This window comes from Triplophysa dalaica, chromosome 17 (assembly GCF_015846415.1).
Source record: "Triplophysa dalaica isolate WHDGS20190420 chromosome 17, ASM1584641v1, whole genome shotgun sequence".
NCBI lineage: Eukaryota > Metazoa > Chordata > Actinopteri > Cypriniformes > Nemacheilidae > Triplophysa > Triplophysa dalaica.
This window is the reverse complement of record NC_079558.1, coordinates 5,966,028-5,991,893: the sequence shown is the minus strand read 5'-3', so window position 1 is coordinate 5,991,893 and position 25,866 is coordinate 5,966,028. Positions and strand designations below refer to the sequence as shown.

The 25,866-nt window shown below is 37.9% G+C and overlaps 1 protein-coding gene across 13 annotated transcripts in view; it reads left to right on the top strand.

Moving 5' to 3' along the window:
- cacna1g (calcium channel, voltage-dependent, T type, alpha 1G subunit) overlaps window positions 1-25,866 on the top strand; it is a 106,486-nt gene that overhangs the window by 50,075 nt on the left and 30,545 nt on the right. For 8 of the 13 annotated variants that reach the window (XM_056770619.1, XM_056770613.1, XM_056770612.1 and 5 more), the window contains 8 exons: window positions 233-356; window positions 8,756-8,824; window positions 10,857-11,041; window positions 18,049-18,175; window positions 19,517-19,642; window positions 19,856-19,945; window positions 21,497-21,689; window positions 23,765-23,815. In XM_056770619.1, coding sequence (XP_056626597.1) covers window positions 233-356; window positions 8,756-8,824; window positions 10,857-11,041; window positions 18,049-18,175; window positions 19,517-19,642; window positions 19,856-19,945; window positions 21,497-21,689; window positions 23,765-23,815 — 965 coding nt within the window. Of the gene's footprint in view, window positions 1-232; window positions 357-8,755; window positions 8,825-10,856; window positions 11,042-18,048; window positions 18,176-19,516; window positions 19,643-19,855; window positions 19,946-21,496; window positions 21,711-23,764; window positions 23,816-25,866 lie in introns of all 13 variants that reach the window. The other 5 variants (XM_056770622.1, XM_056770618.1, XM_056770611.1 and 2 more) reach the window with 2 other exon arrangements.

The window sequence follows — 25,866 nt, the reverse complement described above, 5'->3', positions numbered from 1 at the left end:
AGAATATTCCCACACAGTGCCGTTCTGAGCATGAATTCTTTAACATCAGGCAAAGACATAAAAGATTACTGAGCACTATTTATTCATTAAAGCAGTCATGGGTGTGCAGCAAGACTTTCTTTTAACATGATTCTGTAGCGAATTGCTTAAAGTGTGAAAACTTCTTTACGTTCTTTTTTAAGGATCAGAATCATGTACTCCATTGCATCACTTTGACGATTATATCTTGCAGGTTTCGTGTGACATGCAATAAGATCATTTCTCACAAGTTGTTTGACCATGTGGTTCTGGTCATCATCTTTCTCAACTGCATCACTATCGCCATGGAGAGGCCCAGAATCGACCCCTCCAGTGCTGTGAGTAATGCAACCACACACGCACGCAAGCACACACACACACATTTGTGGGCATAATAGGGTCGGTCATTGATACGCTGATCTCAGTGGGTGCTTTTGCTTATTTTTAAATGAAAGAAATAAAAATGTGTCAAATCGAGTATAAATCTCATGATGTGGTACCACGATCCCCCATTTTTATCCATCTCAAGGGTTTTTATCTTTGTTTGTTTTCTGTATGGGGCAAGCATTCATAAGAACACCGATTGCTCATTCATTTATTTACAAGGTTACGCAAAGTTTGAAAAGATATATCTTTAGTTAAACTCTCCCAATGATTTACATTGGCTAGGCTGAATTAAAACACTATTGAGATCCACTCTTAAAAATCCTGGGTTCTTTTTTTCTACCCAAATGCTGGGTTGAGCCATTTGGGGGGTTTATTTTGTCAGTCCTGGGTAGTTTTTGGTGGTTCTGAGTAACCTAAAGGTTGGATTATACTCTGGCTCATTTTCGCTGAGAGTTGAATGAATGCACCCCCTCCTCAACCCAGACGCAATAACCCAGCTCATTGGGTCAAATCAACTCAGCGCACCGCAGTCCGAGCTGTCTGAATTTGAAGTGGAAGTGAATAGCGATAGGCAGAAAAGCTGCATATATTGTCACTAAATACATTTTTAAGAGTTATTTAGACGAGAATGTATGTGTTTAAAGTTCAAATCTGTATTCGGTTAATAAAGACAGCGTCTGTTTAAAAATTAGCTTGAATGTTTTCGAAGACGTGAGCTTCAGGGACCCAGCGAGTGCTCGGAATTCATGTTTCCTGTCTAATGCGGCCTCACCTCGCAAGACCTTCTGTATTTCACCGCTGGCTCTGATATCTGTAACGTTAGCAGTTAAGCATGTGATATTAATTTTGGGCATATATTTAACCTTCAATATTTGGTTTCATAAATCTATTCTTTGTTTTTGAGAAATCATTTTTGACTGAGGGAAAGGTTAAGTTTCATAACTTTATATATTTTATTTAACTTTGTACTGCTGCCTTTTGACAATGTGTTTTTATGTTCCATACAACAAACATCTTAAAGCGTTATAAAAAGGAATGTGTTTTTTATACTATTTCGTTTTCTTTAAAACAGATAATCAGGTAGGCAAATATGTTGCCTGAATCATTTGAAGTTTATGACTTAAAATAATTATTGAAAAATAATTAGAAAAAAATAAAGCTGATACAATGTTGATCATTTGTTTATCATTTGATTTTTTTACTTTAAAGATTATTTTAAAAGGAAACAAAAAAACTTTGAAAATATAACCCATTTATGAAACCAAATTAACCCAGTATTTTTGTGAAAAATAACTAATTTTTGGGTCGAAATAACCCAATTTCTTGGGTTAGTTTAACCCCAAATGTGTTCTGTCCTATATTTACCCAGCAGCTGGGTTAAAAACAACCCAACTTGGGTTGTTTTTAACGCAGTGTTTTTTAGAGTGTACAGACATTATCAGATAAATTTACATCAATTCGCATCAAGGGGTCGTGGTATGGCACGGTTCGCTTGGCAGTAAGCCTGTGTGGGTAGATGGCCTAACCACACTGTTATGCAGACAGAAAGCATTTCTTCTTGTGTTGACATTTCGTTTTTTTGCAAGTAACCTATAGGCACTAAATCACAAATATTTATTATTTAATAGTAGATGTGTCCTCGGTGACCTTTTTTTGGAAAGCTTGTAATGGGTTTGTTTTTCTGCCTTTGATATTACAGCATTGACAGAGTTGCCGCTAGTGAAGGGTCTGGGACCGCGCACATTCTTGTGCCATCAACCAATCAGCATTCTCAGAATATAATTTTCCCGTGGCTCTAGTGGGATTAGTCGCATAGCATCTATGGCTCAGGTTAATGACAGCGCAGTCCCCATGAAGCAAAGCTTGCGGCATGCAGGTTGCATACACCCAAGGCGTTATGCCAAGCAACTGCCATTGAGATGAATGAATGCCATCAGATAGCTTTCTTCAGGCATAATAGATTTCCTTAATGTACTTGCATGTTTTGCTAAATTAATTCGAATGTTGGATGGTTGCGACTCTTGACTATATCGCTGTTTTACACTGGTTGTGGTGGATCTGGGATTATTTGATGATTTGGGATTAGGGTGGTTTTGCAGACATTAAAAATGAAAAGATTCTATTTGTTATTCATGCTTTCTTACAGACCCAAAGGCATCCGCAAGCAACTTTGCTTAAATGTTTTGCAACATCATATTATCAGCTTTGTGTGTTTACCACTTGCAGCAGTTATTTGTTCCCTCTGGAAGACAGAAAAGTAGGAGAAAGCTCAGGAAGAAATCCATGGCTTTCAGATTTATTGTGAACATCTCAAAATTTTGATATGTAGAAAGAAATACAATTACAACGTTGATGGACATTATCTCACGGGTACCTATTGGTTAATGGTACAATGTATGATGTACATAATTAGCAAATTCTTGTAAATTTGCTCATTTATCTTGTCAAACACTTCATTATGTAAGGTCTTTATACACCTCTGAAGACATAGTTATGTTTATTATATTGCATGTATTTTGCAATACAAAATCCAAAAAATTACAAATTGGACCTTTAAATATACAAATATGTTTTTTTATAAATAAATCAAAAACAACTAAAAAAACAAATATTTGGTCTGTCTAACTATACTCTCTGTATTTTTAAATGTACATGAATTACTTGCATTTTATATAACCCACTTATTGTTGGATTGCCTTTGATAATGTTTTGTAACTACAGTATTATATGCCACAGAATTTTTTAGATTTTTGCATCAAAGCCCTTTACATGTTGAGAGTATATAGAGACTCATTCATTTGCATGATTTGCAATAGATTCAATGACTGTGTGTCTGGCTTTGTAATAGTTGAGGCAGAGAGCAGCCCCGCATGGCGGAGATCCGCAGCGCACCTCGACGGATCTCCAGTAAGAGATGTGGAGGAGTAAACACAGTTTAAAGGAGGTTCAGCCCAGACCAATAACTTTGACTTTGCTCATAGAAAAATGACGGCTGAAAGGTCAGGCATTACCGGATCCAGTATTTGAGTTATTCATATATTTCTGTTTATTTGCCCAAGCTCTGGATTCAGAATGAATACTCCCGGAATGGAATGAGACACACTATGTCATTGTGCATTTGTGATTTTTTTATATTCTTGCTGTGTGGTGAAGGATTCTTATGGTAATGGAAACAGAAGACTTGAAAGCCCGCTCTTGTGTAATTATTTTTCGAGACATTGTGTAGCACAGGAACGTTTTTTCGTTCTGTTATTTTCCAGCGGTTTAATCCATGTAATCCGTTTTTTACCATGTGTGCCTCTGAGCCACTATGATATTTGTTTACTTCCCCCTAAAGACGTCATGTCAGCTTTTCAGAGAAGAACTCTTTCCCTCCTTCTCTAAAAATTATTTTCAAGATAAATTCAAAGTATGGTGTAAGATAAGACTTGTTTTATTGAGACCTGTTGGCAACATTTTTGTTATTTATATTGTAACTCTTAAATTCTGTGACAACAGGTCTTGGAAAACATTAGCTTGAGAAGCCTTTTTACATGTTTTACATTTATGCATTTGGCAGATGCTGTTATCCAAAGCGACTTACAATGCATTGTTCTATACAATTTTTGTTTCTAACTATATACAATCCACTTGGATGGTGTTGCGCCTTGCTCTAACCACTGAGCCATAGGAAAGTTTTAAGGATGTTTATCTTTTTTGGGCTCCAAAACAACATATTTGTTTCTTTACTTTGTTCAGGGCGTTCTACAGCGCTTTTGCAGTCTTTACACATACATCATTAATTTGCATAGAGATATATGCACAGATGATTTTGCTCTGTGGCGTCTGTCATTTTTCAAATTGGTAAACTTTCGAGACGTTTGCTGTTAATGAGCTGTAAAATGTAAAAGGCTGAGAACGCGTGCATTTTTATAGGAATCCTTTGGTTTTCTACTTTTTTCCCACAGTTTGATGGGACATTTTTCAGCAGTTGCAAAATCCTTTGACCAGGTGAAGTCTTTCTGGTCCCACTGTCACTGCGGGATTAAATGATGTAACGCTGGCTGTAATAGAACACATTGATGTTGAGGTTATGCAAACCAGGCCTCATCTCAATGGCAGACTCCATCTAAAATAACAGATTCCTCACTGAGCTCAGATGTGTGTCATTATTATTTCAAATGGGGACATTTTTTTTCATTTGAAAATGAACAATTGCATTCAGATTCCCCACCTGAGCCCCCCGTTGAAGTCTCGGCCTGAGCATGCCTTTTTAGTACTCAACGTAATGGGAAATGGATGAAGAAAAGACCAAGGGGAGTTTTATCTCTCTCTCTCTCTAACTCTTTCTCTCTCTCTCTCTCTCTCTCTCTCAGAAATGTCTCTTTCTGCTCTTTCTGTCAAGCCTTACAGTATGTTACATGTGTATACTTCAGACATGTAGTAACCTTTAAACAATGAGTGAGGAGGACATGGGTTGACTGACCTGTCTTCTTTGCTCTTCCTCATTCATGAATTGTGACTTAACCACACTGAATGCCATTCACTCAACAATGAATGAAAACAAGTCTCAGAGCAGAAAGGAATGACGAAGACGTCAGTCTGTTTTCAAAAGCACTACAAACCGCAGTGATGATGTCAGCATGAGGCTTTCTCAGAGAGAATGAAGACTGGGTGCACGACCCTCTGAAACAGCATCGTTGGCAGGTCATGGGAAAGATGGCCCTTGCTGCTCAGATTCAGTAGGAGAAGGATAAACAATCCAGAGAGACCATGTTCCTCACATTCCGTTGTGGAGATCAACACTGCTTGTTTTCTTTCCACACTACTTGGAATCCGCTTCTCATACGTTTGCACTCAGAATCCACCACAAAATCTATCGCCAAGTTTATGGCCGTCTAAACACAAGACTTATGTGTGAGGTTGGCAGAATCTTTGCTACTGGTGTATCTCACAAAACCATTGTGGGGTCTTTGTAACCCCTGGTTACATGATGATACTGAGAACCAGCTATAAACTCATAATAATAAAAAATCACAATCCATATGATATTTTTATCTATGAATGCATGCTTGTCATAAAGAGTAAATGTAGAATAGTTATAATAAAGTGTTGATATATATATATATATATATATATATATATATTTTTTTTATTATTATTGTGAACTGTGTAGCGATTTTAGCTGCATGTTAAAATAAGGATGAGTTTAATTTACCAAATAAGAAACACAAACGTGCTAGGAAGCGCAGAGAGAGAGAGAGAGAGAGAGAGAGAGGACATGGCCGCGAGGCAGGTAAAACATGTCTGAAAACCAATAAAATCATCTTTACAAAGAGGCACGCTCTTAACGCAGCTACTCTATATTTAGAAATGGATACTTGCAATCTCTGTGTTGGACCAATATCCGTATGCGCGTGGATGGAAATCTTGAATGGTTTCAGAATGCAGTCCTGTTGAAACGCTGAGTTTAGGTTCTGAGTCCGAAGTTCCATGGCCTAATCGGACACCCCAGAGGGGAGCCCCAAGCCAGGGTGTCTTTTGGACTGTCCTCCGTGTCCTCTTTCTTTCCCTTCTAATTCCTAATTCCAAAAGGTACCACCCGAAGTGGATCGTTGATGGTGTTTTAAATGCATACCTGCCCTGCCCCGAGATGGTCTGCGGGCCAATACCATGAAAGTGATAAGTGGGCCAGAGAAAGTTCCTTTTGCATAGCTCTGACAGTATGGTCCATTTGCATCTAAAATACCTAAACTTAGTTATGGACATAGTATGATGCATGCCAAGTTTTTATAACATAGCTCATCATATAGGGAATTCAGAGCGAGTAGTAAAAAATGAAACATGCAAGGCATTGAACTGTGAATCATCCCAACGTATGAATACATCAAATGAACTAAATCAAAACTTGTACTGTATATCTAACAGTTACAGAGTATCCAAAATGGCACAAGCGCCAACACACAACCTAGACATTTAGATTAATTTACAGAAAAGGATAGTTTAAATCGCATAAGTTCCTATTTATCAGAAAAGTTTCTCTGGTTAGCCTCAGATGTTTAGTTAGAGATGATACAGAGACTTATCACCATTGCTTTGAAGCCTATAAGTCGTAAATATCCTACAGAGAAACAAAAGGGTTATCACACTCTCGGTGATAGTTCAAAACCTAAAACCAGACCTCTGGAGCCAGGTTTTGCTAAGGTCTTTTGATGAAAAATCAAGAAACCAGGACAAAAGGGAGTGAGGGGGTTTATGGCATTCCTCTCAATGATCCAGTCACTACAACTGCATGATATTGAATTCTCTCACTGTACATTGCAGACGATTTGGCCAGTAGTTTTCTTTGAACATACAGGATATCTCCGGTGAAGTGTTTCAAAATGCGAGCAATGCACATGCAGTCTGACTGCCACCAGTCTTGTTACGTCAAGTGTTCTCAGATTTGTATTCACAACTTTGTTGTTTGATAAATTTGTTCCATCTGTTTCTTTTGTTCTCTGTCAGTAAAGCGATTCAGCGACACAGAGAATTACCATAATTGCTCTTGGAAATTTACACACATTTAAAATTTATATTTTCAAAGATTCTCGGTAGAAATGTGCACTAAATCATGGGCTCTGAACCATACAGTTCATTTTATTCATTCGTACTGCAGAATCATTGTATATGTTTAAGCACATACAGTAGATTCTCGTACACTAAAAACCCCAAATGATGCTGAAACTGACAGTCAGTGCGTTGCACTGCACAGTTACACAAGGGCCGTATGGGAACCGACTGTGCCGCTGAGGCCGTGGCTCTGATGGATTATGCCAGGCTTGATGTCTGGCTCTGGTAAGGGTGAGTCAGGTTCCCTACACCAGCAGTCTGTAGGATTTAGCTGTTTCAGCATGAGAGCATTAGGATGGAGTGGGTTGATGCTCTGGAAATGTAGCACTGTTGACAGTGGCGCTGTCTGTTATGGAAGAGGAACAAACAGTCCTGGCTCGGGTCAGAGAAAAGAGGTGGTGTCGACTGTGCCTGCTTCATGGAACGGCCGTGTGGCAGACGCGCTGAGACTGAAAAGTGTTTACAGTGTCATTTTGGAATGGGGCTGTTTTGTAATAGTCTTCTTTGTTTTCTGTTCATGCAAATGGGAACAACACAGAAAAATTTGCCCTTTTTTCTCGGACCTGTTGTGGATAGATTACACTATGTTTTGATTAAATCAAATTTATCTTGTTCTTTTTTTAAGATAGGAGTTCAAAATGCACTTTATTAAAGTTGTCAATTGCCTCGGCTAAAAACATATATTATTGTTCGCTTTAGATGTAATCCAATGTGTATACCTGATTTAAGGTTTAAAAAATGCTGTATTTTCCACATACTGTGCATGTTTGGGCAGTTTTAGTCAAATCACTCCAAATCACTGACTGACATCAAGTTGTGGAGGTGTGGTTACACGGGGCATTTCAGGCAGGTCTGGGTGAGGATTCGCTTTTAGATAAAATACATATTTCGTTCCGACACTTACATTTTGCAATTTCACATGTCTAACACATCCATGGGCAACTCGTACAAAAGACAAAGAAAAACACGTACTTCTGGCGAATGACTCGAAAGGAATATATCCCCTAACCTTCAAAAATGCCTTCATTTACTCACAACTCTGGGCCACCATTGACTACCATTGTAGGAAAAAGTTCTTTATAAATTTCTTTGTTCTGTTGAACATAAAATAATATATTTTGAAGAATTTAGCAAAGCAAACCGCACTGGGGCACTTCTGACTACCGTTGAAATTTTTCCTACTATGGTACTCAACGGTGGCCAGAACTGTTTGGTTACAAAAATTCTTCCAAATATCTTTCTCTGTGCTAAACAGAACAAATACATTTATACAGGTTATGGAACAACTTGATGGCGAATAAATGAAGACAGAATTTATATTTTTGCGTGAACTGTCCCTTAAACACAGATTTATGGGTTCTTCTGTAATTCGGAATCTTTCATAATTGAAATAAATGGCAGCATTTCTTTTTATAAATATTGATTCATCAAATATGATTTACTCTAGACTTTAGTTACACTTACTGTCAGTTACTGTCAAGAAGCTATTACTCATTTATTTATTGCCCGCTGTGATATCTAGTAGTATCCACTGAGAGCACTGAAGTGTATCGCTTGTTTGGTGTGTGTGTGTATGAAATGGTGGATCTGTGAGATGGTAATGCGCGTGGAGTACTCAAAGCGTGGGCAGTCCAATAGATACCTTCACAGGAGGCTACTCTAATGTGTTATGCCAAACACACACACACACACACACATTCTCTCTGATCCTACACTGACTCACCCATCATTTCCCCTGCTTGTCTGGTTCTCTCTGCAGGAACGCATCTTCCTGACGTTGTCCAACTACATCTTCACCGCCATCTTCGTGACCGAAATGACAGTAAAGGTAGGTGACGGGTCTGGCATTTTGTCTCAGCGTGGCATCTTCTCTGACAGAGAGTAAACTAACCCCGCCTGCCCCAAAATACCAGCCAAAAGCTGAGTAACTTCAATTCCTGGTGTTTTTCATATAGTGTCCTTGCATCAGCGTGACTAATGTAGTCCGGTGAAACCATACCTGCTCACAAGCTTTTCTGATATCGCGCCATTTTAGCATAAAGGGACCCAGTTATGAAAATTATCATATTTCGTCAACCTTTTTTTGGTCTGTCAAATCACCTCTTATCCTATAATGCCAGTTTCATAGTGGCTATTTCTGTCAAGTTTCACTCCAAGTTGACTGACATGATCATAATTTTGTTCACAACTGATAGCAACTTTTTTTTGTTCGCTTTAAAAGCGCCTTCCTTTGACAGTTAGAAAGTCTTAGCAAAGATTACAGCAGAAACTATTATAATTCCGTTCTGACAACCTCAGCTTCTGCCAGTCTGAATTAAGCATTTGAACAAATGCATCCTCATAAAGTACTTAAGACAAAACAGAATCTAGAGTCCATTGACATGAAAGGTCTATTTGGCAATCACTCTCCATTTTGCACTCCTCAGCACACCGGTTAATACGAAGTAGGGTGGATCGTCTGCCAGATATTTAAATGACCATCGTTGAAATGGAAGAACATGCCGAGACCTCTCTAGAGAAGACGGAAAAGTTCATAGGTGCCAGTCACAGAGGTCTAGGGTTTCTATTTTAGGGCCCTGCTTTATGCCAGGTCACGCCCACCCAAGAGATTTGGAATGAAAATCATGACAGAGAATAATCATACTCACTGGAGGTTAATTAACGGTGACTGACGAAAAAAGTTTCCAGGCCGGATGAAGATGACAGGGCTGTTGAAACTCCTGGCTTTTGTTGCAAGACGTGCCTTTGTTCACGTTGACGTTTGATCACATTGCAGTTTGATATATTCACCAGCAGCATCATTAGAAGCTGCACGCTTATGTTAAGCACTTTCACTGAAACGATTCTTACTTCTGGGTTGTTTACCTCCGTCTTTTATGTGCCAGATGTGTGTCACTCTAACCTGATATTTTCTCAGAAATGCCACAGTAGTTGTGACAAAGGCTCAAGGGAATAAGACGTTTCTTTGCAAATTCATATTTCTAGCATGTCAGCATCTCACTATTCTTATGATTTGTATTTTTTTGGAACTGCCTGTGCAACCAGACTCGTGGTTCGGTTTCACAAATGTTTATTTATTTCGATTATTTTCAGGAATTCATATATTTTGAGTATTTTCTATCAACAAACAAAACTTTGTTTGTCATAAAAGTTTGTAAGACTTCATTATTGTGAAGGAAAATATGCCCATTGCAAAATGTACATTTACATTAAGGCATTTGACAGACACTTTTAAGCAACTTACATTGCTTTATCCTATACATTTATACATATGTATTTGCAATCTCCTGGGATCGAAGCTACAACCTTGCGTTGTTTACGCAATGCTCTTACCACTGAGCTACAGGAAAGCTGTACTAATGTAAACACTAGTCCAGAAGAGGAGTTGAACGACCTCAGATTTTTTTGAAGTCAACTTTTATGTGATAAAGGTGGTTCGATGTCGACTAGTCGATGATGTCATTAATACATAAAATACGAGCTAGGGAATGTTTTGCAACAAGATTTGATGCGCTCTGCGGGAGAATGGTGGGACTCCTGCAAAATGTCCTCTAAATAGACCTATAGAATCCAAATACAAATAAACTAAAGTTAATCTATTGCACAAGAGCAATAGATTAAAAAAAATGTAAAGTGCGAGTTAGGTGGAAACGGTGCTATGCAGGTAAAGAGCAGCATGTGGATCTCTACAGCAGCCTAACGTTACTTCAGATCTGAAGTGTGTGTAGGCCTACTGTGTACAGACCAAACTTCCCTTGCGTTTACAAGTCAACTGAAAGGGTCACGTGCACTTAATCTATGTAACGTTAGGCTTATAAATTATCTGCAAGCTTCATTGTATGTTTATTTGTGTTTTAAAGGTGGTTGCCTTGGGCTGGTGCTTAGGCAAGAAGACATACCTGAAAAGCAGCTGGAACATTCTGGATGGCATGCTGGTGATGATCTCGGTCATTGACATCCTGGTTTCACTGATCTCCAACAGCGGCACTAAGATCCTGGGCATGCTGCGGGTGCTACGGTTACTGAGAACCCTACGACCACTCAGGTACTGAACACAAGATCACTTAAAACATTCGTACTGTTTTTTATTATGTTAAAATAGTGAAGTTACAAATGCATCTAAGTTTACATTTAGCAGATGATTCATCATTTGGCACGCTGGCATACTTGCTGCTTACTGCACCTAAAACATTGCTGAACAACCCATTTTGGTTTCGCTTTGACAAAACCGGGTAAAAGGGTTAGATTTGCATTTTTTTATCACCATATTTTGTTACAGGAATTGTAATAAATGTAACGCCTGAAGTTCTAGCACTACTTAGACAGTTTGCTAACAGTTAGCATATAATTGGTTATGTAGCTGTGTTTGTGTTTTGTTTTTTGTGTGCGTGCTTGTATTAATGCGCCTTGTACATTTCTCTATGAAAAGGGGATTTCTGGAGGCCTTCCCTGGTTTTAAATATTTATGATATATTCAAGCAGAAAATAAAAATCTAATATTCATCTTTCCTGCCCAATTTGCTCACAAAATGCTTACACTGGTCGTTCTCCTCCGGCTCACTCTCTTCGCTTTTCAAGTCCAACTTAACTCTGGGTCAACTTCAGCAAGTTCCTCGGGCTACCAAGAGACCTTTTCTAAAAATAGTTTATTGAAGTTATGTTATGCGTGACGTCAGCACAGTGATGTGTAGTAGAAATGGGGAGTCTAGAAACTAAAAAGGAAAAGACTATTTGAAATTAGTTTTGCATTTAATGTATGAAATGAAGTGCTGCAAAGATTTTTTTCAAATAATAAACAAAAAGAAAAGAGGCACTGTAAGGTTATATATACTATATAGTAGTATATAGTTATATTACTAATGAAACTGGTAACACACAAGTATTGTTAATAGCTAATGTAATAAAATAATGTCAACAAACATAACCCTACTATAGTGTTACCCAAAAAATATGTATTTTTATTTGTATATTTTATTTCACATTTCCCATTTAATTAATTTTTTTTATGATTTTAAAATTATAATTGTCTATAGATCTATTTATAAAAAAATTATATTAGGAAAAAGGGGATGAGGGGCCAGTTGCATAAACTTCAGTCTCACTGACTAGGAATTATTTAGGACCAATCAGTCTTACTTTTCAGATTGAAATAGGATCAATCTACCTTTATGTAACTGACTTTAATATGTTTTGACCACTCTTGAAGAAAAAAAAATTAGATGACTAACTTGTTAGTTTAAGTCGTTTTTTGCAACCGCCCCCAGATGTTGATACAAGAAAAGCATCACTCCGGGTATCGGTCACTCTGGGTAACAGACAAGTCAACTGAAAATTTGATTCATTACTTTTATTAGTGTCTCACACTGTGCATTTCATGGGTATTCAAATAAAACTCGGTTTCTGACTTCATTTACCAAAAATGATCCTAACCTTCTGTTTTAGGAGGCAACATTATATGGTTAAAATGAAGTGTGCATTTCAGGAATTTTTATTGATAATTGCAAATGGGAATTTAAAAGGTAAATCTAAAATGGGCTCTTGAGACAAATGATTTGTCTAGCATAGAATTAATGTCCAAACAAATATAACAAATACTTTTTTACTAAGCAGATGCTCTTTCACGAGAATCTTAACAATCCCCCTGACTGTCTGTGTACTCTATGAACATGTGAGTGTGTGATGGGACAAACAGATGTCCTGTGCAGATGTCTGTTATGCGTAATTGAACCTGTGGAATAAGATAAACCGAAGTCTGTGATTTTTCACTGCTCTGTTGTCATCAAGTTCAGCAGGCGGTTTGTTTTCTATTTATGATATACTGTTGCACATCCAGAGAAAGAAACAAAAAGTCTTTGCAGGAAGAAAAAATGACATGTTAATTTGATGAATTAATGAAGTTATTTTATCTAACCTGTAGTGTAGATTATTCCCATCCCTATCTAATTTTATTAGACATCAATTTCTGGTGCTTTTGTATATTCATTTGGATTTTCATTAATGCTGATACAGCAGCATATCGGTGCCAAATAAGGTTATACTGTAAGCAAGATGTGTTGATTGAAAGACTCCAGCAAAAAATCATCCCAATTTGCTGAAACGCTTAATGTTTAATTCATGATCTAGCCCTTTGCTTATAGTACATAGAGATCAAAGTTACTCTGGACTCATACATAATGAATAATACATGTAGAAACTACAGATTTTTTTCTATTGGTCATTAAAATTAAGAATTTTACCTAATATTTTCAAAAGATATGCATTATCAACCCCTATATGTTGTGTATGATAATGTCCCATACCTAATGAACATTTTTTGACAAGATGTGGAGCGGCCAAATAGTAAAACAATGTCCATTAAATGTGCACATGATGCAGTTTTGTATTTGCACATGTCTGCACCGCACCGCAAAGCTGCTTTAAAAGATTTTGCTTGAGTCTTGATCCTGTCCTCAGTCGACGGACTTCATATTAATGCACCTCAGTGTGGAGTCCAAGTTAAAATCAAAGAGAAGACAAAGACAGCTGTAAAAAAGTCTCCACGGCGTGAGCTCGTCTTCTCCGGCTAAAGCCAATGTGTGCGGGAAGGGATGGGATGGGTAATGCAAACCACATGTGTGACTGGGCTGCTCGGTACAGTCAGTTTAAAGCTGGTGTGTCTGAATTGTTTTTGTCTGTTAACATACTTTTTTGTATCATAGCTAAATATTTTTCTTTCATCTTTAGATATTTGGTGTCCTAGTATCAAAATTCTTGCATTGCATATCCTGATTCACAAATGCATCCCAGTACAGAAATAAAATGGTATGCTATTACAATTCACGTTGATTTTTAAGGTAGCCTGAGATTCATGTGAGCATCTCTATTTCTATGAATGGGCTACACTGTCTTTATACATTAAACATACACACTTTCTTTAGTATGAAGGGCATTGTTTTATGTGTGTGTGTTTGTGTGTTTGAACTGTCGACAGGATGATTTATCCGTTGTGTTAAGGGTGGATGCGCACAGACTCTGTTCATTCATCAACTCTTTGACCCCCAGGTTAAACCGCTCCACTGTATATTGCACCACACGTCACCCATGCAGATCTAAATTAATCTCAACAAGTCTTGAAAACGTGTAGAGTCATCCATCCTCCTTTGTTTGTACAGTATGTTTCCTAGTCCCAGAAGAACATTCCGGTTTTTAAACACTGATATCTATGTCCCCTGCATCTGTCTCCTGATATCATTGCTCCGTCTCTTGCTTGACCTTTTTGCAACGTACAATGCAAATAAGCAGCACAATCAATTACTGTACAGCCGAGCTTCTTTCCTAACGCTTGTCCACTCCGAGGCGTTTGTTAAACTAATCTAGCCATGCTCGGCTCGAAAGGAGTTTCTGCATTGTCTGTTTGCCGTAATTACAGGGACGATGAACTACGACAAAAGCCGATAAGCACAGATTGGCTCCTTTGGATTTCATCAGGGCCTGATTAGTAACATTAGGAGCGTCTCTGCTGATGTCTTTTAGCTCTTATTGTTTCTGGATAATTGCTTGTGTAATTGTTTTTGTGGCTGAAGTTGTCTTTTCACCGTGACTGTGTCTGGATATGAGAGTGAGATATTGTAGTAGAGCTGCACGGTATGTTTAAGCATTTGTCACAGTAAATTATGCTTTGTAGTTGCTTGTTTTATGTAGCAGATGTGCTAAAAGGAGTAGTTCATAAAAAAATATTTGGGTCCATTTTTCATAGCATTCTAAACCTGTGTGGCTTGCTTGCGTGAAACAGAATGGACTCTTAAGCTTCAATGTTTAAGATCCAAACAGGTGCAGTATACATACTCCACCGTACAGTATTCCATATTTTCTGAAACATAGGATTTATGAATTATTCATCGATAATATATTGTATGTGGGTTCACTTACTAAAAACCTAGAATATACTGCAGTGAAGAAGTCATGGGGAACAATGTAATGGTGCTTTTTGGAGTTTGGAAGCCCTGTCACCATTGAGCAGAAGGATCTTACTTAACAACTGTTGTTCAGTTACCGACATTCTTTAAAATATATTATTTTGTGTTCTGCAGAAAGTCATACAGGTTTGAAATGACAATAGGGAGAGTAAATGATGACAGAACTTTCATTTTTGGGTGAACTATTACTTTAAGATAAATAGTAATGAGTGCATTGTCTTTCAGAGATGATGCCCCATTCCGTTTTTCTAAAAGTTTAGTTTAATAACCTCCCGCTTACTTGATTTATTGTTGCTAGTGTTTTTGTCCTTTGATAGATATCCTCGGATTGTGTGCTAGCTGTGTGCGTGTCAGGGAGATGCAGCGTGAGTCCCCCAAACCGACACATCCCAGCTTCAGCATCCTTTAATTACAGCCGGGATGAAAATGTGTCTCTGTGTACTGGGAATAAGAGACTCCTTCAGTGCTCTACTTATTGTTCTCTACATTTATATATTTATTTTAACCTTTCAGAAAACAAGCGGTGAACGAAAGGGACAGCCTCTCTAAAGGCTTGCAAAGCATTGTTTCTACATGTTCCCAAAAACCAGAAGAATTGCCTCAGCCTCTCACATTACGAAAACCCTCACGTGTCTCAGACAGATGACAAATTCTTTACGATCTCATTTTACTCCTGTTGTTTTGGATAGTCACGGTACCATCCGTGTTATCACTGTAGATGTTTTTCCATCTAATGCCAAAAGGTACTGTAGTAATTTCTTCTTTGTGATGTCCCTTTGGTTTTTCGTTCTACCTTTCTCTTCATCACACCCGCTTGCACATTTTCATGAAAAATTACATAAGCACGCAACTTCACAAGGTTTCAACTTCTCGGACACCTCAGGCACTAGCACCCTCTGTTGGTAAAGGGTTGAAATATCATTTGGTATATCATTTATCATTCACACTCGCTGGACCGTCACTGCCAGGTTCAGTCACAGATGAGCGTAGTAGGTCTAGACACATTGATCCCTCTCATCATTTGACATTTCCATAATTGATTTTATGGTATTACCTGAAATCCCAAAGTGAGCTTTGATAAATATGCCGAGCGGCGGAGAGATGTGTGAAGATATTCAGACAAACCAAAGACACAGCATGCTGTTATCTGCACACCCCCGGCAGCTTCCTTTCTCTCTCCTACCAGTCACTTTGACTAAATCCGATTTCTCTCCTAAATAAGGACTTTTCTTCATCCCACATACTGATACAATCACAGCGTAGTCCTTAAGAAGATCAAAGCCGGGGATCAAATCGGTCTGTTGCCGCCTTATAGTGTAGCGGTGAGGAGACACAAATCACTGTCTCCAGATGAGTGCTGATATGACTTCAGTTATTTCACAATTTGGCTACTTAAACTTAAAGTATGTACTGCTATTGTAATGGCACATTATGGTTAACAGTAAGATACTTTACATCAAAATATATCTAGGGTTTTTTCTTGCTTTATTATTATGTTACTCCTTGTAGTGTTACAAAGCTCCTCTCTCTCGCAATGAATTATGGGTAATATCAGACGTTTGACCCTGGGTTCTATTGAAGGACTCATTTCTATGCCCTGATCGCATCAATTGTGACGATAATTCTTTTCACTCTGAAGTGTCCATACTTCTCATTTTTATTCTATATACAGTAGAAGACCATCTGGGTACTCTAAGGATGTTTATTAAAGATACACTTCTATTTAGGACATACTAATCTTTTTAAAAACTCATTAGGATAAATAGAATGCAAATTGGCATGGGGTGAATATGTCAAGTAAAAAATGTAAACACATTTGAGACCAGTACGTTTCGTTCCTTTCCCCCGCGTCTGTGTTTGAGCAGTAGAACACGGCTCCTAAGGCTGCTGATTTCCAGTAAGAATTAGTGATGTGTATCACGTATGTTTTTGTGTGCGCCTGAGCTTGTGTCACCGTGTCACTGTGTGCGGCAGCCTCCCCTGAGCTTGACAGGTGCGCTGTTGTGCCATTAATAATTATGCTCTGTAGTTATTCCTGCAGTTTAATTAAAATCATTACAAAATTTTCTTTGAAGCACAACATGGTTAGGTAAGTTACACTGAAAAAGTAATGAATTACTAGTTGCTAGTTACATATTCCGTGGAGTCATTAGATTGCTGTTCAATTGACTCTTTCCAAAAATAATTTGATTACTTATTACTATTGACTTTCTCTATCTTATATCAACCTTGATTGTGTTTCAAGGACAGACACAAAACGACTCTTAATTCATTCAAATAAATCATATAAAACTACATAAAGTACTCTTATTAACTGACTTGTATTACAAATGTGAGAAAGATACATTAATGCATGCGTTTTAAAGTTAGACTACTGTAAACCTGACACAGTATTTAGTTCAATTACAACTGAAGTAACTGTAATTAAATTTCCGAAAAAATAAGAGTTATTCTTTACTTTACTTTTTAAGGGAAAAGTTATTAAATTACAGTAACTAATTGCTTCGTAGTTACACCCAACACTGAAGCACAATAAGTTTCCCCGTAGCACTAGCATATAAGCCTAGCTTAATAGCTAAAATGTGACACTTCTTTTAAAGGGTGTCCTGCTCACTCATAGAGAAGGAAGGTAGATTGAACGCAGGGACTAAGGTTAACATGAATTAGAGGCATTTTTGAGTACGTTTAGAATCGATTACACTAAAGCAAATAAATATATATTAATATTAAATAAATTGATTACTCGGATACACTGCTCATTAAAAATAAGCACGGACATGGAACTTGTTTTGCTTTAAGCAAAGAGCTCTGAGCAAATCTGAGTAGAATATATTAAATATTAAAATCTTGGTGCATGCAAAGCTACAAAGAAAATAAAAGTGGTTTGTACTGACCACAATGTGTTTTGTGTGGTTAATTATGGCTGAGGCGAGCGAGAAATCGTTGAAATTCATTGGAAATTTACAAAACAAACACTTTTTTTGATAACTTACTTCGGTTCTCTGTAATACAAAATCTGTGTTCTGAAGCGCCACCAGTTGAAATTCACAAAACTAGATCTGTTGTTGATGCTTTTATTCTTCTGAATGTTTTTCAGAGTGATCAGCAGAGCTCCCGGACTGAAGCTTGTAGTTGAGACATTGATGTCATCTCTTAAACCTATTGGAAACATTGTGGTCATCTGCTGTGCCTTCTTCATTATTTTTGGCATTTTGGGAGTTCAGGTGAGTACATAAAAAGCACAAGTTAGATCCTACCATATCTTTATAATGGATGACAAAGAGTTAATATAGGGTTAGGCATAGGATTGAACATTTCCTGTAATTTCTTTAATAAAAATATATAATAAAAATTTCGCTATGTTTAACGTTGACTTTCATGATGTCGGATTTCATGAATCTATTGTGTAGCTGAAAAATCTCAAATTGTCACTTCTACAGTATCTACTTGTATTGTAGTACATAAAGTATGCAACAGATATAACCATCACATCATCATATTTTCTTGTTATGTGTGAGTGTGGTATTATGGACAGTACATACATCAAAACTCTGTAGATTTGACCATTTAATAAAAGGCACTTTTCAAAAATTCTGTTCACTGGATCAATGTTTAACTCTTTCGCTGCCACCCTTTTTAAAAATAAGTTGCCAGCCTACGCCTGCGTTTTTTAACATTTTCACCAAACTTTAATGGCTCACAGTACATTTTCTGTAAGGAATATATGGACAAACAATATGTCCATTGAAAGAACTGAGTCTCTGATTTTACACAAGAGAAACCGTATTGTTCTGTCTTCATTTGTTCTTTTTTAATAAATCCTTAGATGTGGGTAGGTTTCTTCAAAAATGCATAATTTTGATGAAACAGCTGAGATAATTAACGTTTTGTGTCAAAGATTCCGCCAAGATTCCACTCAGAACAATCATTAAAAACCGCTAAAACATTTACGTTCTAGGTTCTGGGATTCTGTACTTATTCCCAAAGGTGTGTAATAACGGCACCTGCTTTACAACAGTATAAACACTGATTGCCGTAATAACTCGTCCTTGGCGGGGAACCGTTTTTTTAAATGACGAGATAACTTGTCAATGGCGGTGAAAGAGTTAAAGGGATACAAACCCAAAAATGAAAATTCTGTCATGATTTACTCACTCAAGTTGTCCCAAACCTGTGTAAATGTGTCGGTTTTGTTGAACACAAAGAACGATTTTTCAGAAAAATGTAAGCAACGGATATATCTGGGACATCTTTGAAAATGTTTAATGGTAGTCAAAAGTGCACAAGAAGTGTTTGCTTTCATACATTTTTCAAAATATCTCATTTCTAATAAATGACACAATAATTTTTCTTACTATGGTAGTAAGCACCCTGCCTTCCAAAGACAAGTAAACCGAACGCATGAATAACGGGAAAGGCTAAAAATGTCGCACCTGTTACATAAACCTGTATGACACCTGTATCAGTAATGTCAAGATGTTTTCTAAAATGAAATAATAATAACAGCACCTTCAAGAAAAAAGAAAGTGGCTGAGAGTGATGAGTAAAAATGTCTTCTTCTTAAGCTCTTCAAAGGAAAGTTCTTCGTGTGTCAGGGGGAGGATATACGAAACATCACCAACAAGTCAGACTGCTTCCAGGCTAACTATAAGTGGGTCAGGCACAAGTACAACTTTGATAACCTTGGGCAGGTAAGCGCTTAACCTGGTTGGGGTTTCGTAAACATTTGATTTATCTGGGCTTAACTAAAGATGATCTTTTTAGATGTACCTACAAGAGACTGGAAATGCTGTCTTCAGTTCAAAGACAATCTGTTATGTTTCAATTCCGTTTTCACAGTCAGAAGGACCCACTGAAGTAAAAGATTTCTTTTTTTATCCGCTTTTATCATCTGCTTCTTACAGGCTTTGATGTCCCTTTTCGTTCTGGCTTCTAAAGACGGCTGGGTGGATATAATGTATGACGGGCTGGATGCCGTCGGTGTTGATCAACAGGTTTTTGACCACATTTTGTATCTTCTGCTGCTGTTGTTGTGTACAGTATATCTTTTGTTGTGATATTAATAATATGTTTTGAAATGTTTGGTTTGTGTATACACCACTGTCACATGATACCTTATTCATTTTAAGTGGGTCACACATTTTGGGGGGGGCAAATGACAACTATGTGTGTCCCTATCGCTGATAGGCATAAACTCTGATCAGACAAAGCTGGAAAATCATTGCCCAGCATTTCTGTTCCCGCTTCGAATAATTGCTTTTTCATTCTTGAGTTCTCTCAAGCTTCTCTTTTTGCCGTTGAAGTGTTTTATTTTTTACTTCGTCCTCCAATGTATGTCTGTGTAAAATTCAAATTGTATTAAAAATGTAACACATATGCCTGAAAATGAAATTGCATGCGTCTTGTCTGGCAGTGGTTTCACGGAGTTCTGTTCTGCTCTATTTGAATAGAGCCCAGCCCCCTGTCCTGAAGCTAAAGCATTCATGTGTTTGAATTGGAACAGGCGTCTCTTCTGCAATGCTGTACTACACACAGAAAATTCTGTGTTAAACTAGTTGAGAATAAAGCACCGTTTAAATCTCCACTAGGACAAACATTTTAAAAAGTTTTATGGATTTCTTTATTCTGCCCAATCATTATATTACCGAGGTGTTGTCTTACTAAAAGGGCTGACCAAGAAAAGTAGAAATTTTCAATTAAAATGTAAAGAAAAAATAAATATCATCAAATGTAATGAATTGACTCCTTTCTCCCAATGTAACACACGTGGTGGAATGGGAGGTTCTTTATTATTAGCTCCCTTCTTGCAATGTTGTTCTGATACAGTTCAATTTAAAATGATTTTCTATTTACTTAGAACAATGCTTAATATAAAGTCCTGTTTATACCTGGTATTAAAACGCGTTTTGGTCTAATTGATCACAAGTAGTGAAAGAGACACATGCCTGATGCTTTACTCCCTTTTTTTGTCCACTTTCGACCACTTCTGTCGTGATATCTTTGAAGGGAGGGTTTATGGAAGGATAAATACAAGCACTTCCAGACATTTCTATCGAACGGACTAAGAAAGCACACGCTGTGTACATATTAATGCAACCGGAGACGGCAAATAAAAACAATTGTTTCGATTTCTGCTATGACAGCCATGAGACCACGCCAAACATTGTAAGTGTGTGTTAGAAAGCTGAAATATTGAGAAAACATTATGCTTGATAAGTTTTTCGACTTTTAACCAAACTTTTATTCAATTTATTAAGTTTAAATCTTGTCTGGCTAACGCGCGTTCCAGAATGTTTACGTATTATGTCTGTAAATGGAGAATAGGCGCTATCTTGTGGCAATTCGCAAAATGCGCTTTCGACTACCTTTGGAAGTAGTCAAAAGTGGACAAGGTTAATACTTTTACACCATGTTTACACCGGTATTTAGTGTTGTCCAGTTGAGGTGCAATCGACCAAAACACATCTTAAGGTGTTAACAGGCTCTACGTTGTTTTCGTTAGTGACCTGGATCATCTCTTAATCTGTGTTTGTAATGTGTTGCAGCCTGTCATGAATCACAACCCATGGATGCTTCTCTATTTCATCTCCTTCTTGCTGATCGTGGCTTTCTTCGTGCTCAACATGTTCGTCGGCGTGGTGGTCGAGAACTTTCACAAGTGTCGACGGCACCAAGAGGCGGAGGAGGCCAAACTGCGAGAGGAGAAGCGACTCAAACGCATGGAGAAAAAAAGAAGGAGTAAGGAGAAGGAGCTAGCTGGTCGGTAGCCTTTCCACATCTTTCTGAGTCCTGCTTGATCACTTCGATTTGAGCCGCGTGCTAAATTAGATGCTAATGCTAATTAGCGTGACCGGCGTATGAGGAATGAGATGCTCAGGCCCGTGATACGTAGAACCCGGCTTGCCTCTTTTTGCCTGGGAACGTCTCTAGAGCATGTCCCATGGCCTGCATGGTGATCTGCTTACTGGGAGAGCAGGGTGCGCGGTACGTCCCTGCACCCTCCTTCTCTCATGCATGTGGGGCAGCGCAGTCTGAGAAGTAAACTCGATCCTGAAACAGTCCAATTGGTCCATCAGCTGCCTGCTCTGATGCTTCCCTGGATGCACGGCGTGGTGATGACCCTCACTTTTGGTTCCACTGCCACTTCCACATTTTTAACATGTAAAACAAGAATTAAAGTTTGGATGCTAGCTGTTGTTTGGACGTTGGCTTGGACATTGGTCCAGCATGTTTGATCTATAGGCAACAGTTGAAAATGGGAATTCTTTTTTTAAAGCCCTTGAGAAATACAGATGTAATTAGGTGTTGTTTATTATGTTACACAAATGAATGCTTGAGTCAAAGGGTAGGACCACAGGACGAAACCCCCCCGATCTCAGTTTAAAGGTCAAATAGTTTATATATAACAGTAGCCACATTTAAATATCTTAGCGCCATGTTTGCTCAGTTTCTGTATTTGAGTTGCACATTAGTTTGCCAATTAGCGACTTTTGTTTTATCACTCCATCGCTGCTGTAGCTGAAAAGGAAAAGTGCTTTATTTTCCCCTAAATTGTTCATCTTTTCTGTTGCTACAAATCTAATCTCTGTAGGTGTGAATGGTAGACGGTGTGACAGGCGGTGTGTCAGGTTTCCAGCTGGAAATGGAATTTAAATGCGTGTCAGTTTTGCCTAGTGTTATTCATATTTTGAGTCTTTGTTGAGCTTGAGTCGTTTTAGTAGAAATTTAGTAGAAAAGCTGTGTGGTTACTTTCAAGTAACCTAACTGTGGCAGGACTCTCATTATAAAAGGCACAGTTCACCCAAAAATAAATAATCTGTCATCATTTATCCTTGAATTGTTCCAAATCTGTATACATTTCTTTGTTCTGATGAACACAGAGAAAGATATTTGGAAAAATGCTTGTAACCAAACAGCTATTGTCCACTATTGACTACCATAGTAGGACCAATTACAATAGTCAAAAGTTCCCCAGAACTGTTTGCTTTCCTAAACTCTTCAAAATATTTTCTGTCTTTTGTGTCCAACAGGAAATTTATAAAGCATATTTTTCCTACTATAGTAGTCAATGGTGGCCAAGAACTGTTTGGTTACAAACATACTTCTAAATTTCTTTGTGTTCATCAAAACAAATTATACAGATTTGGAACAACTTGAGGTTGAGAAAAAGAAGACAAGTCTCATATTTGTGTGAACTGTTCCTTGGAATAGTTCACCCAAAAATGACCTTTGTCCTCATGTTCTTCCAAATCTGTTTGACGTTTAAACATGGAACCTGACGTTTTAAAGAACTTTCCAGTCTGCTGTTTTCTGTTCAATAACAGTGAATAAGGCTTTCTGAAAGCGAAACTGAGGCTTTCAAGCTTTTAAAAATCTTCTGACCACTTTTATAATACTTTCATTCTCCTTGTCCTTTTTGAAGATTTAACAGCCTCAGACAGGAATAATTGCATTGAAAGGGTCAGCAAAAATATTCTTTTTGGATTCCACATAAGAAATAGTCATACAGGTTTTGAACGACATGGGGGAACGGTCTTCTTAACTTTCAGGTTTTGTTGATGGATATTTCTGCCCATAAAGACTTCCATAAAATAGTTGCTATATCATTACAATGCAGGCAAACTTTAACCAACCCTGGACTCTAAATGGAGCTGAACGCGGATTAAATAGTATGACATTTTACACGCAGATGTAGTGTTACTTTGGACTCACCCATCAGCATATTCTTCCACTCCATCCTTTCCACCTGTTCTTCAGCTCCTCTGACGGTTTCTTTGCTTGTCCTAACTGATTACATGGTTTCATTCTTCTAGATATAATGCTAACCGGTGTCAGTTGGTCGGGTCCTGATCTCACATTGAAAGGTACAGATTGCTTATGGCATGTCTATATGTTCACCGTGGTGATGGTGGTAGACTTTTAAAAATGAAGGTGCTACATGATGCCATAGAAGAACCATTTTTGCATGTTTGGTCTCATAACTAACCTTTGGCATCTGAGAACTGTTTCACAAAAGGTTCTATGTGTGTATAAAGGTTCTTCAGACTATAAAATGGTTTGACTGAATAGGAACCAAAATGGTTCTTCTATGGCATTGCTGTTGCATCACCTTTGTTTTTAAGAGTGCAGTTTGGGTTGAGGGTGGGGGTGCTGATTTGGGCACCAGGTTGGGAGGGCACCATCGATGGCCCATGCTCGCACGTCATGAGATCTGATGTATTCACATAAGAGTTGTCTGTGGAAGTGTTGTACGTCTGGTTCTACACCTCATTACCAGTTCCTGCCAGCCCAGCTTCTTGCTCACACAGGGGACGGAGAGAGAGAGAGCATGTAACTCTTTGAGAACAAACATTTCTTAGGTTGGTTATAATTTCAGTTGAAGTCACCCCAGCCTGGAGTAAGTGCTTTAGTGGTGCTGTACTGTAGGTAAGCATGTGACCAATCTCTCAAAGTGGCCCCCAACGTGACGCACTGTGGCTGACGGAAGGGAAGATTATCACTGTTTTAAGCTACGGCATTTTTGATATGCTTCCGAGTTTTATCATTGGTTTCTTGTTGTGGTGTAGTGATTCACTTTGTTTTGTGATGTAACCCCATAACACCAAGTTCTGCTCACATGCTAAACACAACACTGCTGTCATTCGAAGGCTGCATGACCGTTGAATCTCATTTGTGACTGACGTGAGTGAAATGTTTGCGTAACGCACTTCTTCCATTTTGACGTTAGCAAAATTTGCTGTATTTGTGTGATCTTGTGGGGACAAAATTGATCAAAATTAATTACAGGCAGATTTTTTATCACATTGTCTTTCATGCATGGACAGTTATGTAATAATAAAATTATTCTGTACCGTAGTTTTGCTCTTTAAATCAGATGTTGGCTAGCAAGACACATTTTTTACTATTTTTTATAAAGTCTGGCGCATCTTGTTCTTTATTTTGCCATAAAAAAATGAAAGCAAAAATGGAGGCAAGACAGAAATAATTAATGGATGGTGTTGACTTTGGACCATACAGGTGCAATACGTTCTTAGTATTTCAGTCATAACTATGATGACTGCCACTTTTTTCTCTTTTTTTTCTTATGAGCAGTTCATTTTTAAAGTCTTGTTGTGACTAAATAAAACTTAAAAAAACATAGCAAACGAACGAACTGTGGAAAATACACATCTTCTGATCAGTGGGCTTAGTCAAGGCTCACAAGGGTACCTTAGTATTTACTGTACTTTGTAAAAAGTCATTTTAAGGAAATTGTATTTATTTATTTCAACAAATCACTCCTTAAAGATGTCATATTCAACATTTATTATAATTTATTATAAATTATATAGTAGGTGTAACCAGAATGCTCCGCGCTACTCTAAGCAGGCCTCGATCCGGGGCGGTCTGGCATGGGAGTGGGGCGCTCTAGCGATGATGGCTAAACACCGCAGTCTCTAGAGTCTGTCGCTAGAGCATCCTTGAGGCCGGGGAGTGAGGTTTACGTACTGCACAGCACCTCACTAGCTTGCCTCCGTTACATAAGCCTTTCTAGCTCTGGGCTTAATGTCCAGTGGCTCTAGAATCGTATAGTTGTATAACTATAAAAAAGAGAACCTTTTAGTTCTTGGAACATTTTTACTAGTTTTGTTCACAGTGTAGCTGAGAGACTTAAATCTTCCTCGGTGAACAACTTTATCAATCCCAGCTCTTTCTTTCTGCACCTATTTCAAACTTTTAATATTAATATTCTATCAGAGTAAAACTACTGATGTTATAAATGAGTAGGATTATAAAATTGTCCGTAAATATGCATGAAATGTGTGCCAGGTCATTTTTATTCCACATTTAAATTTAAACAAACAAACCGAGTATAGCAAAAGATGATGAACAACTACGTTGTGAAACTGCCGCAGTCAATAAGCAAAACGTTTGC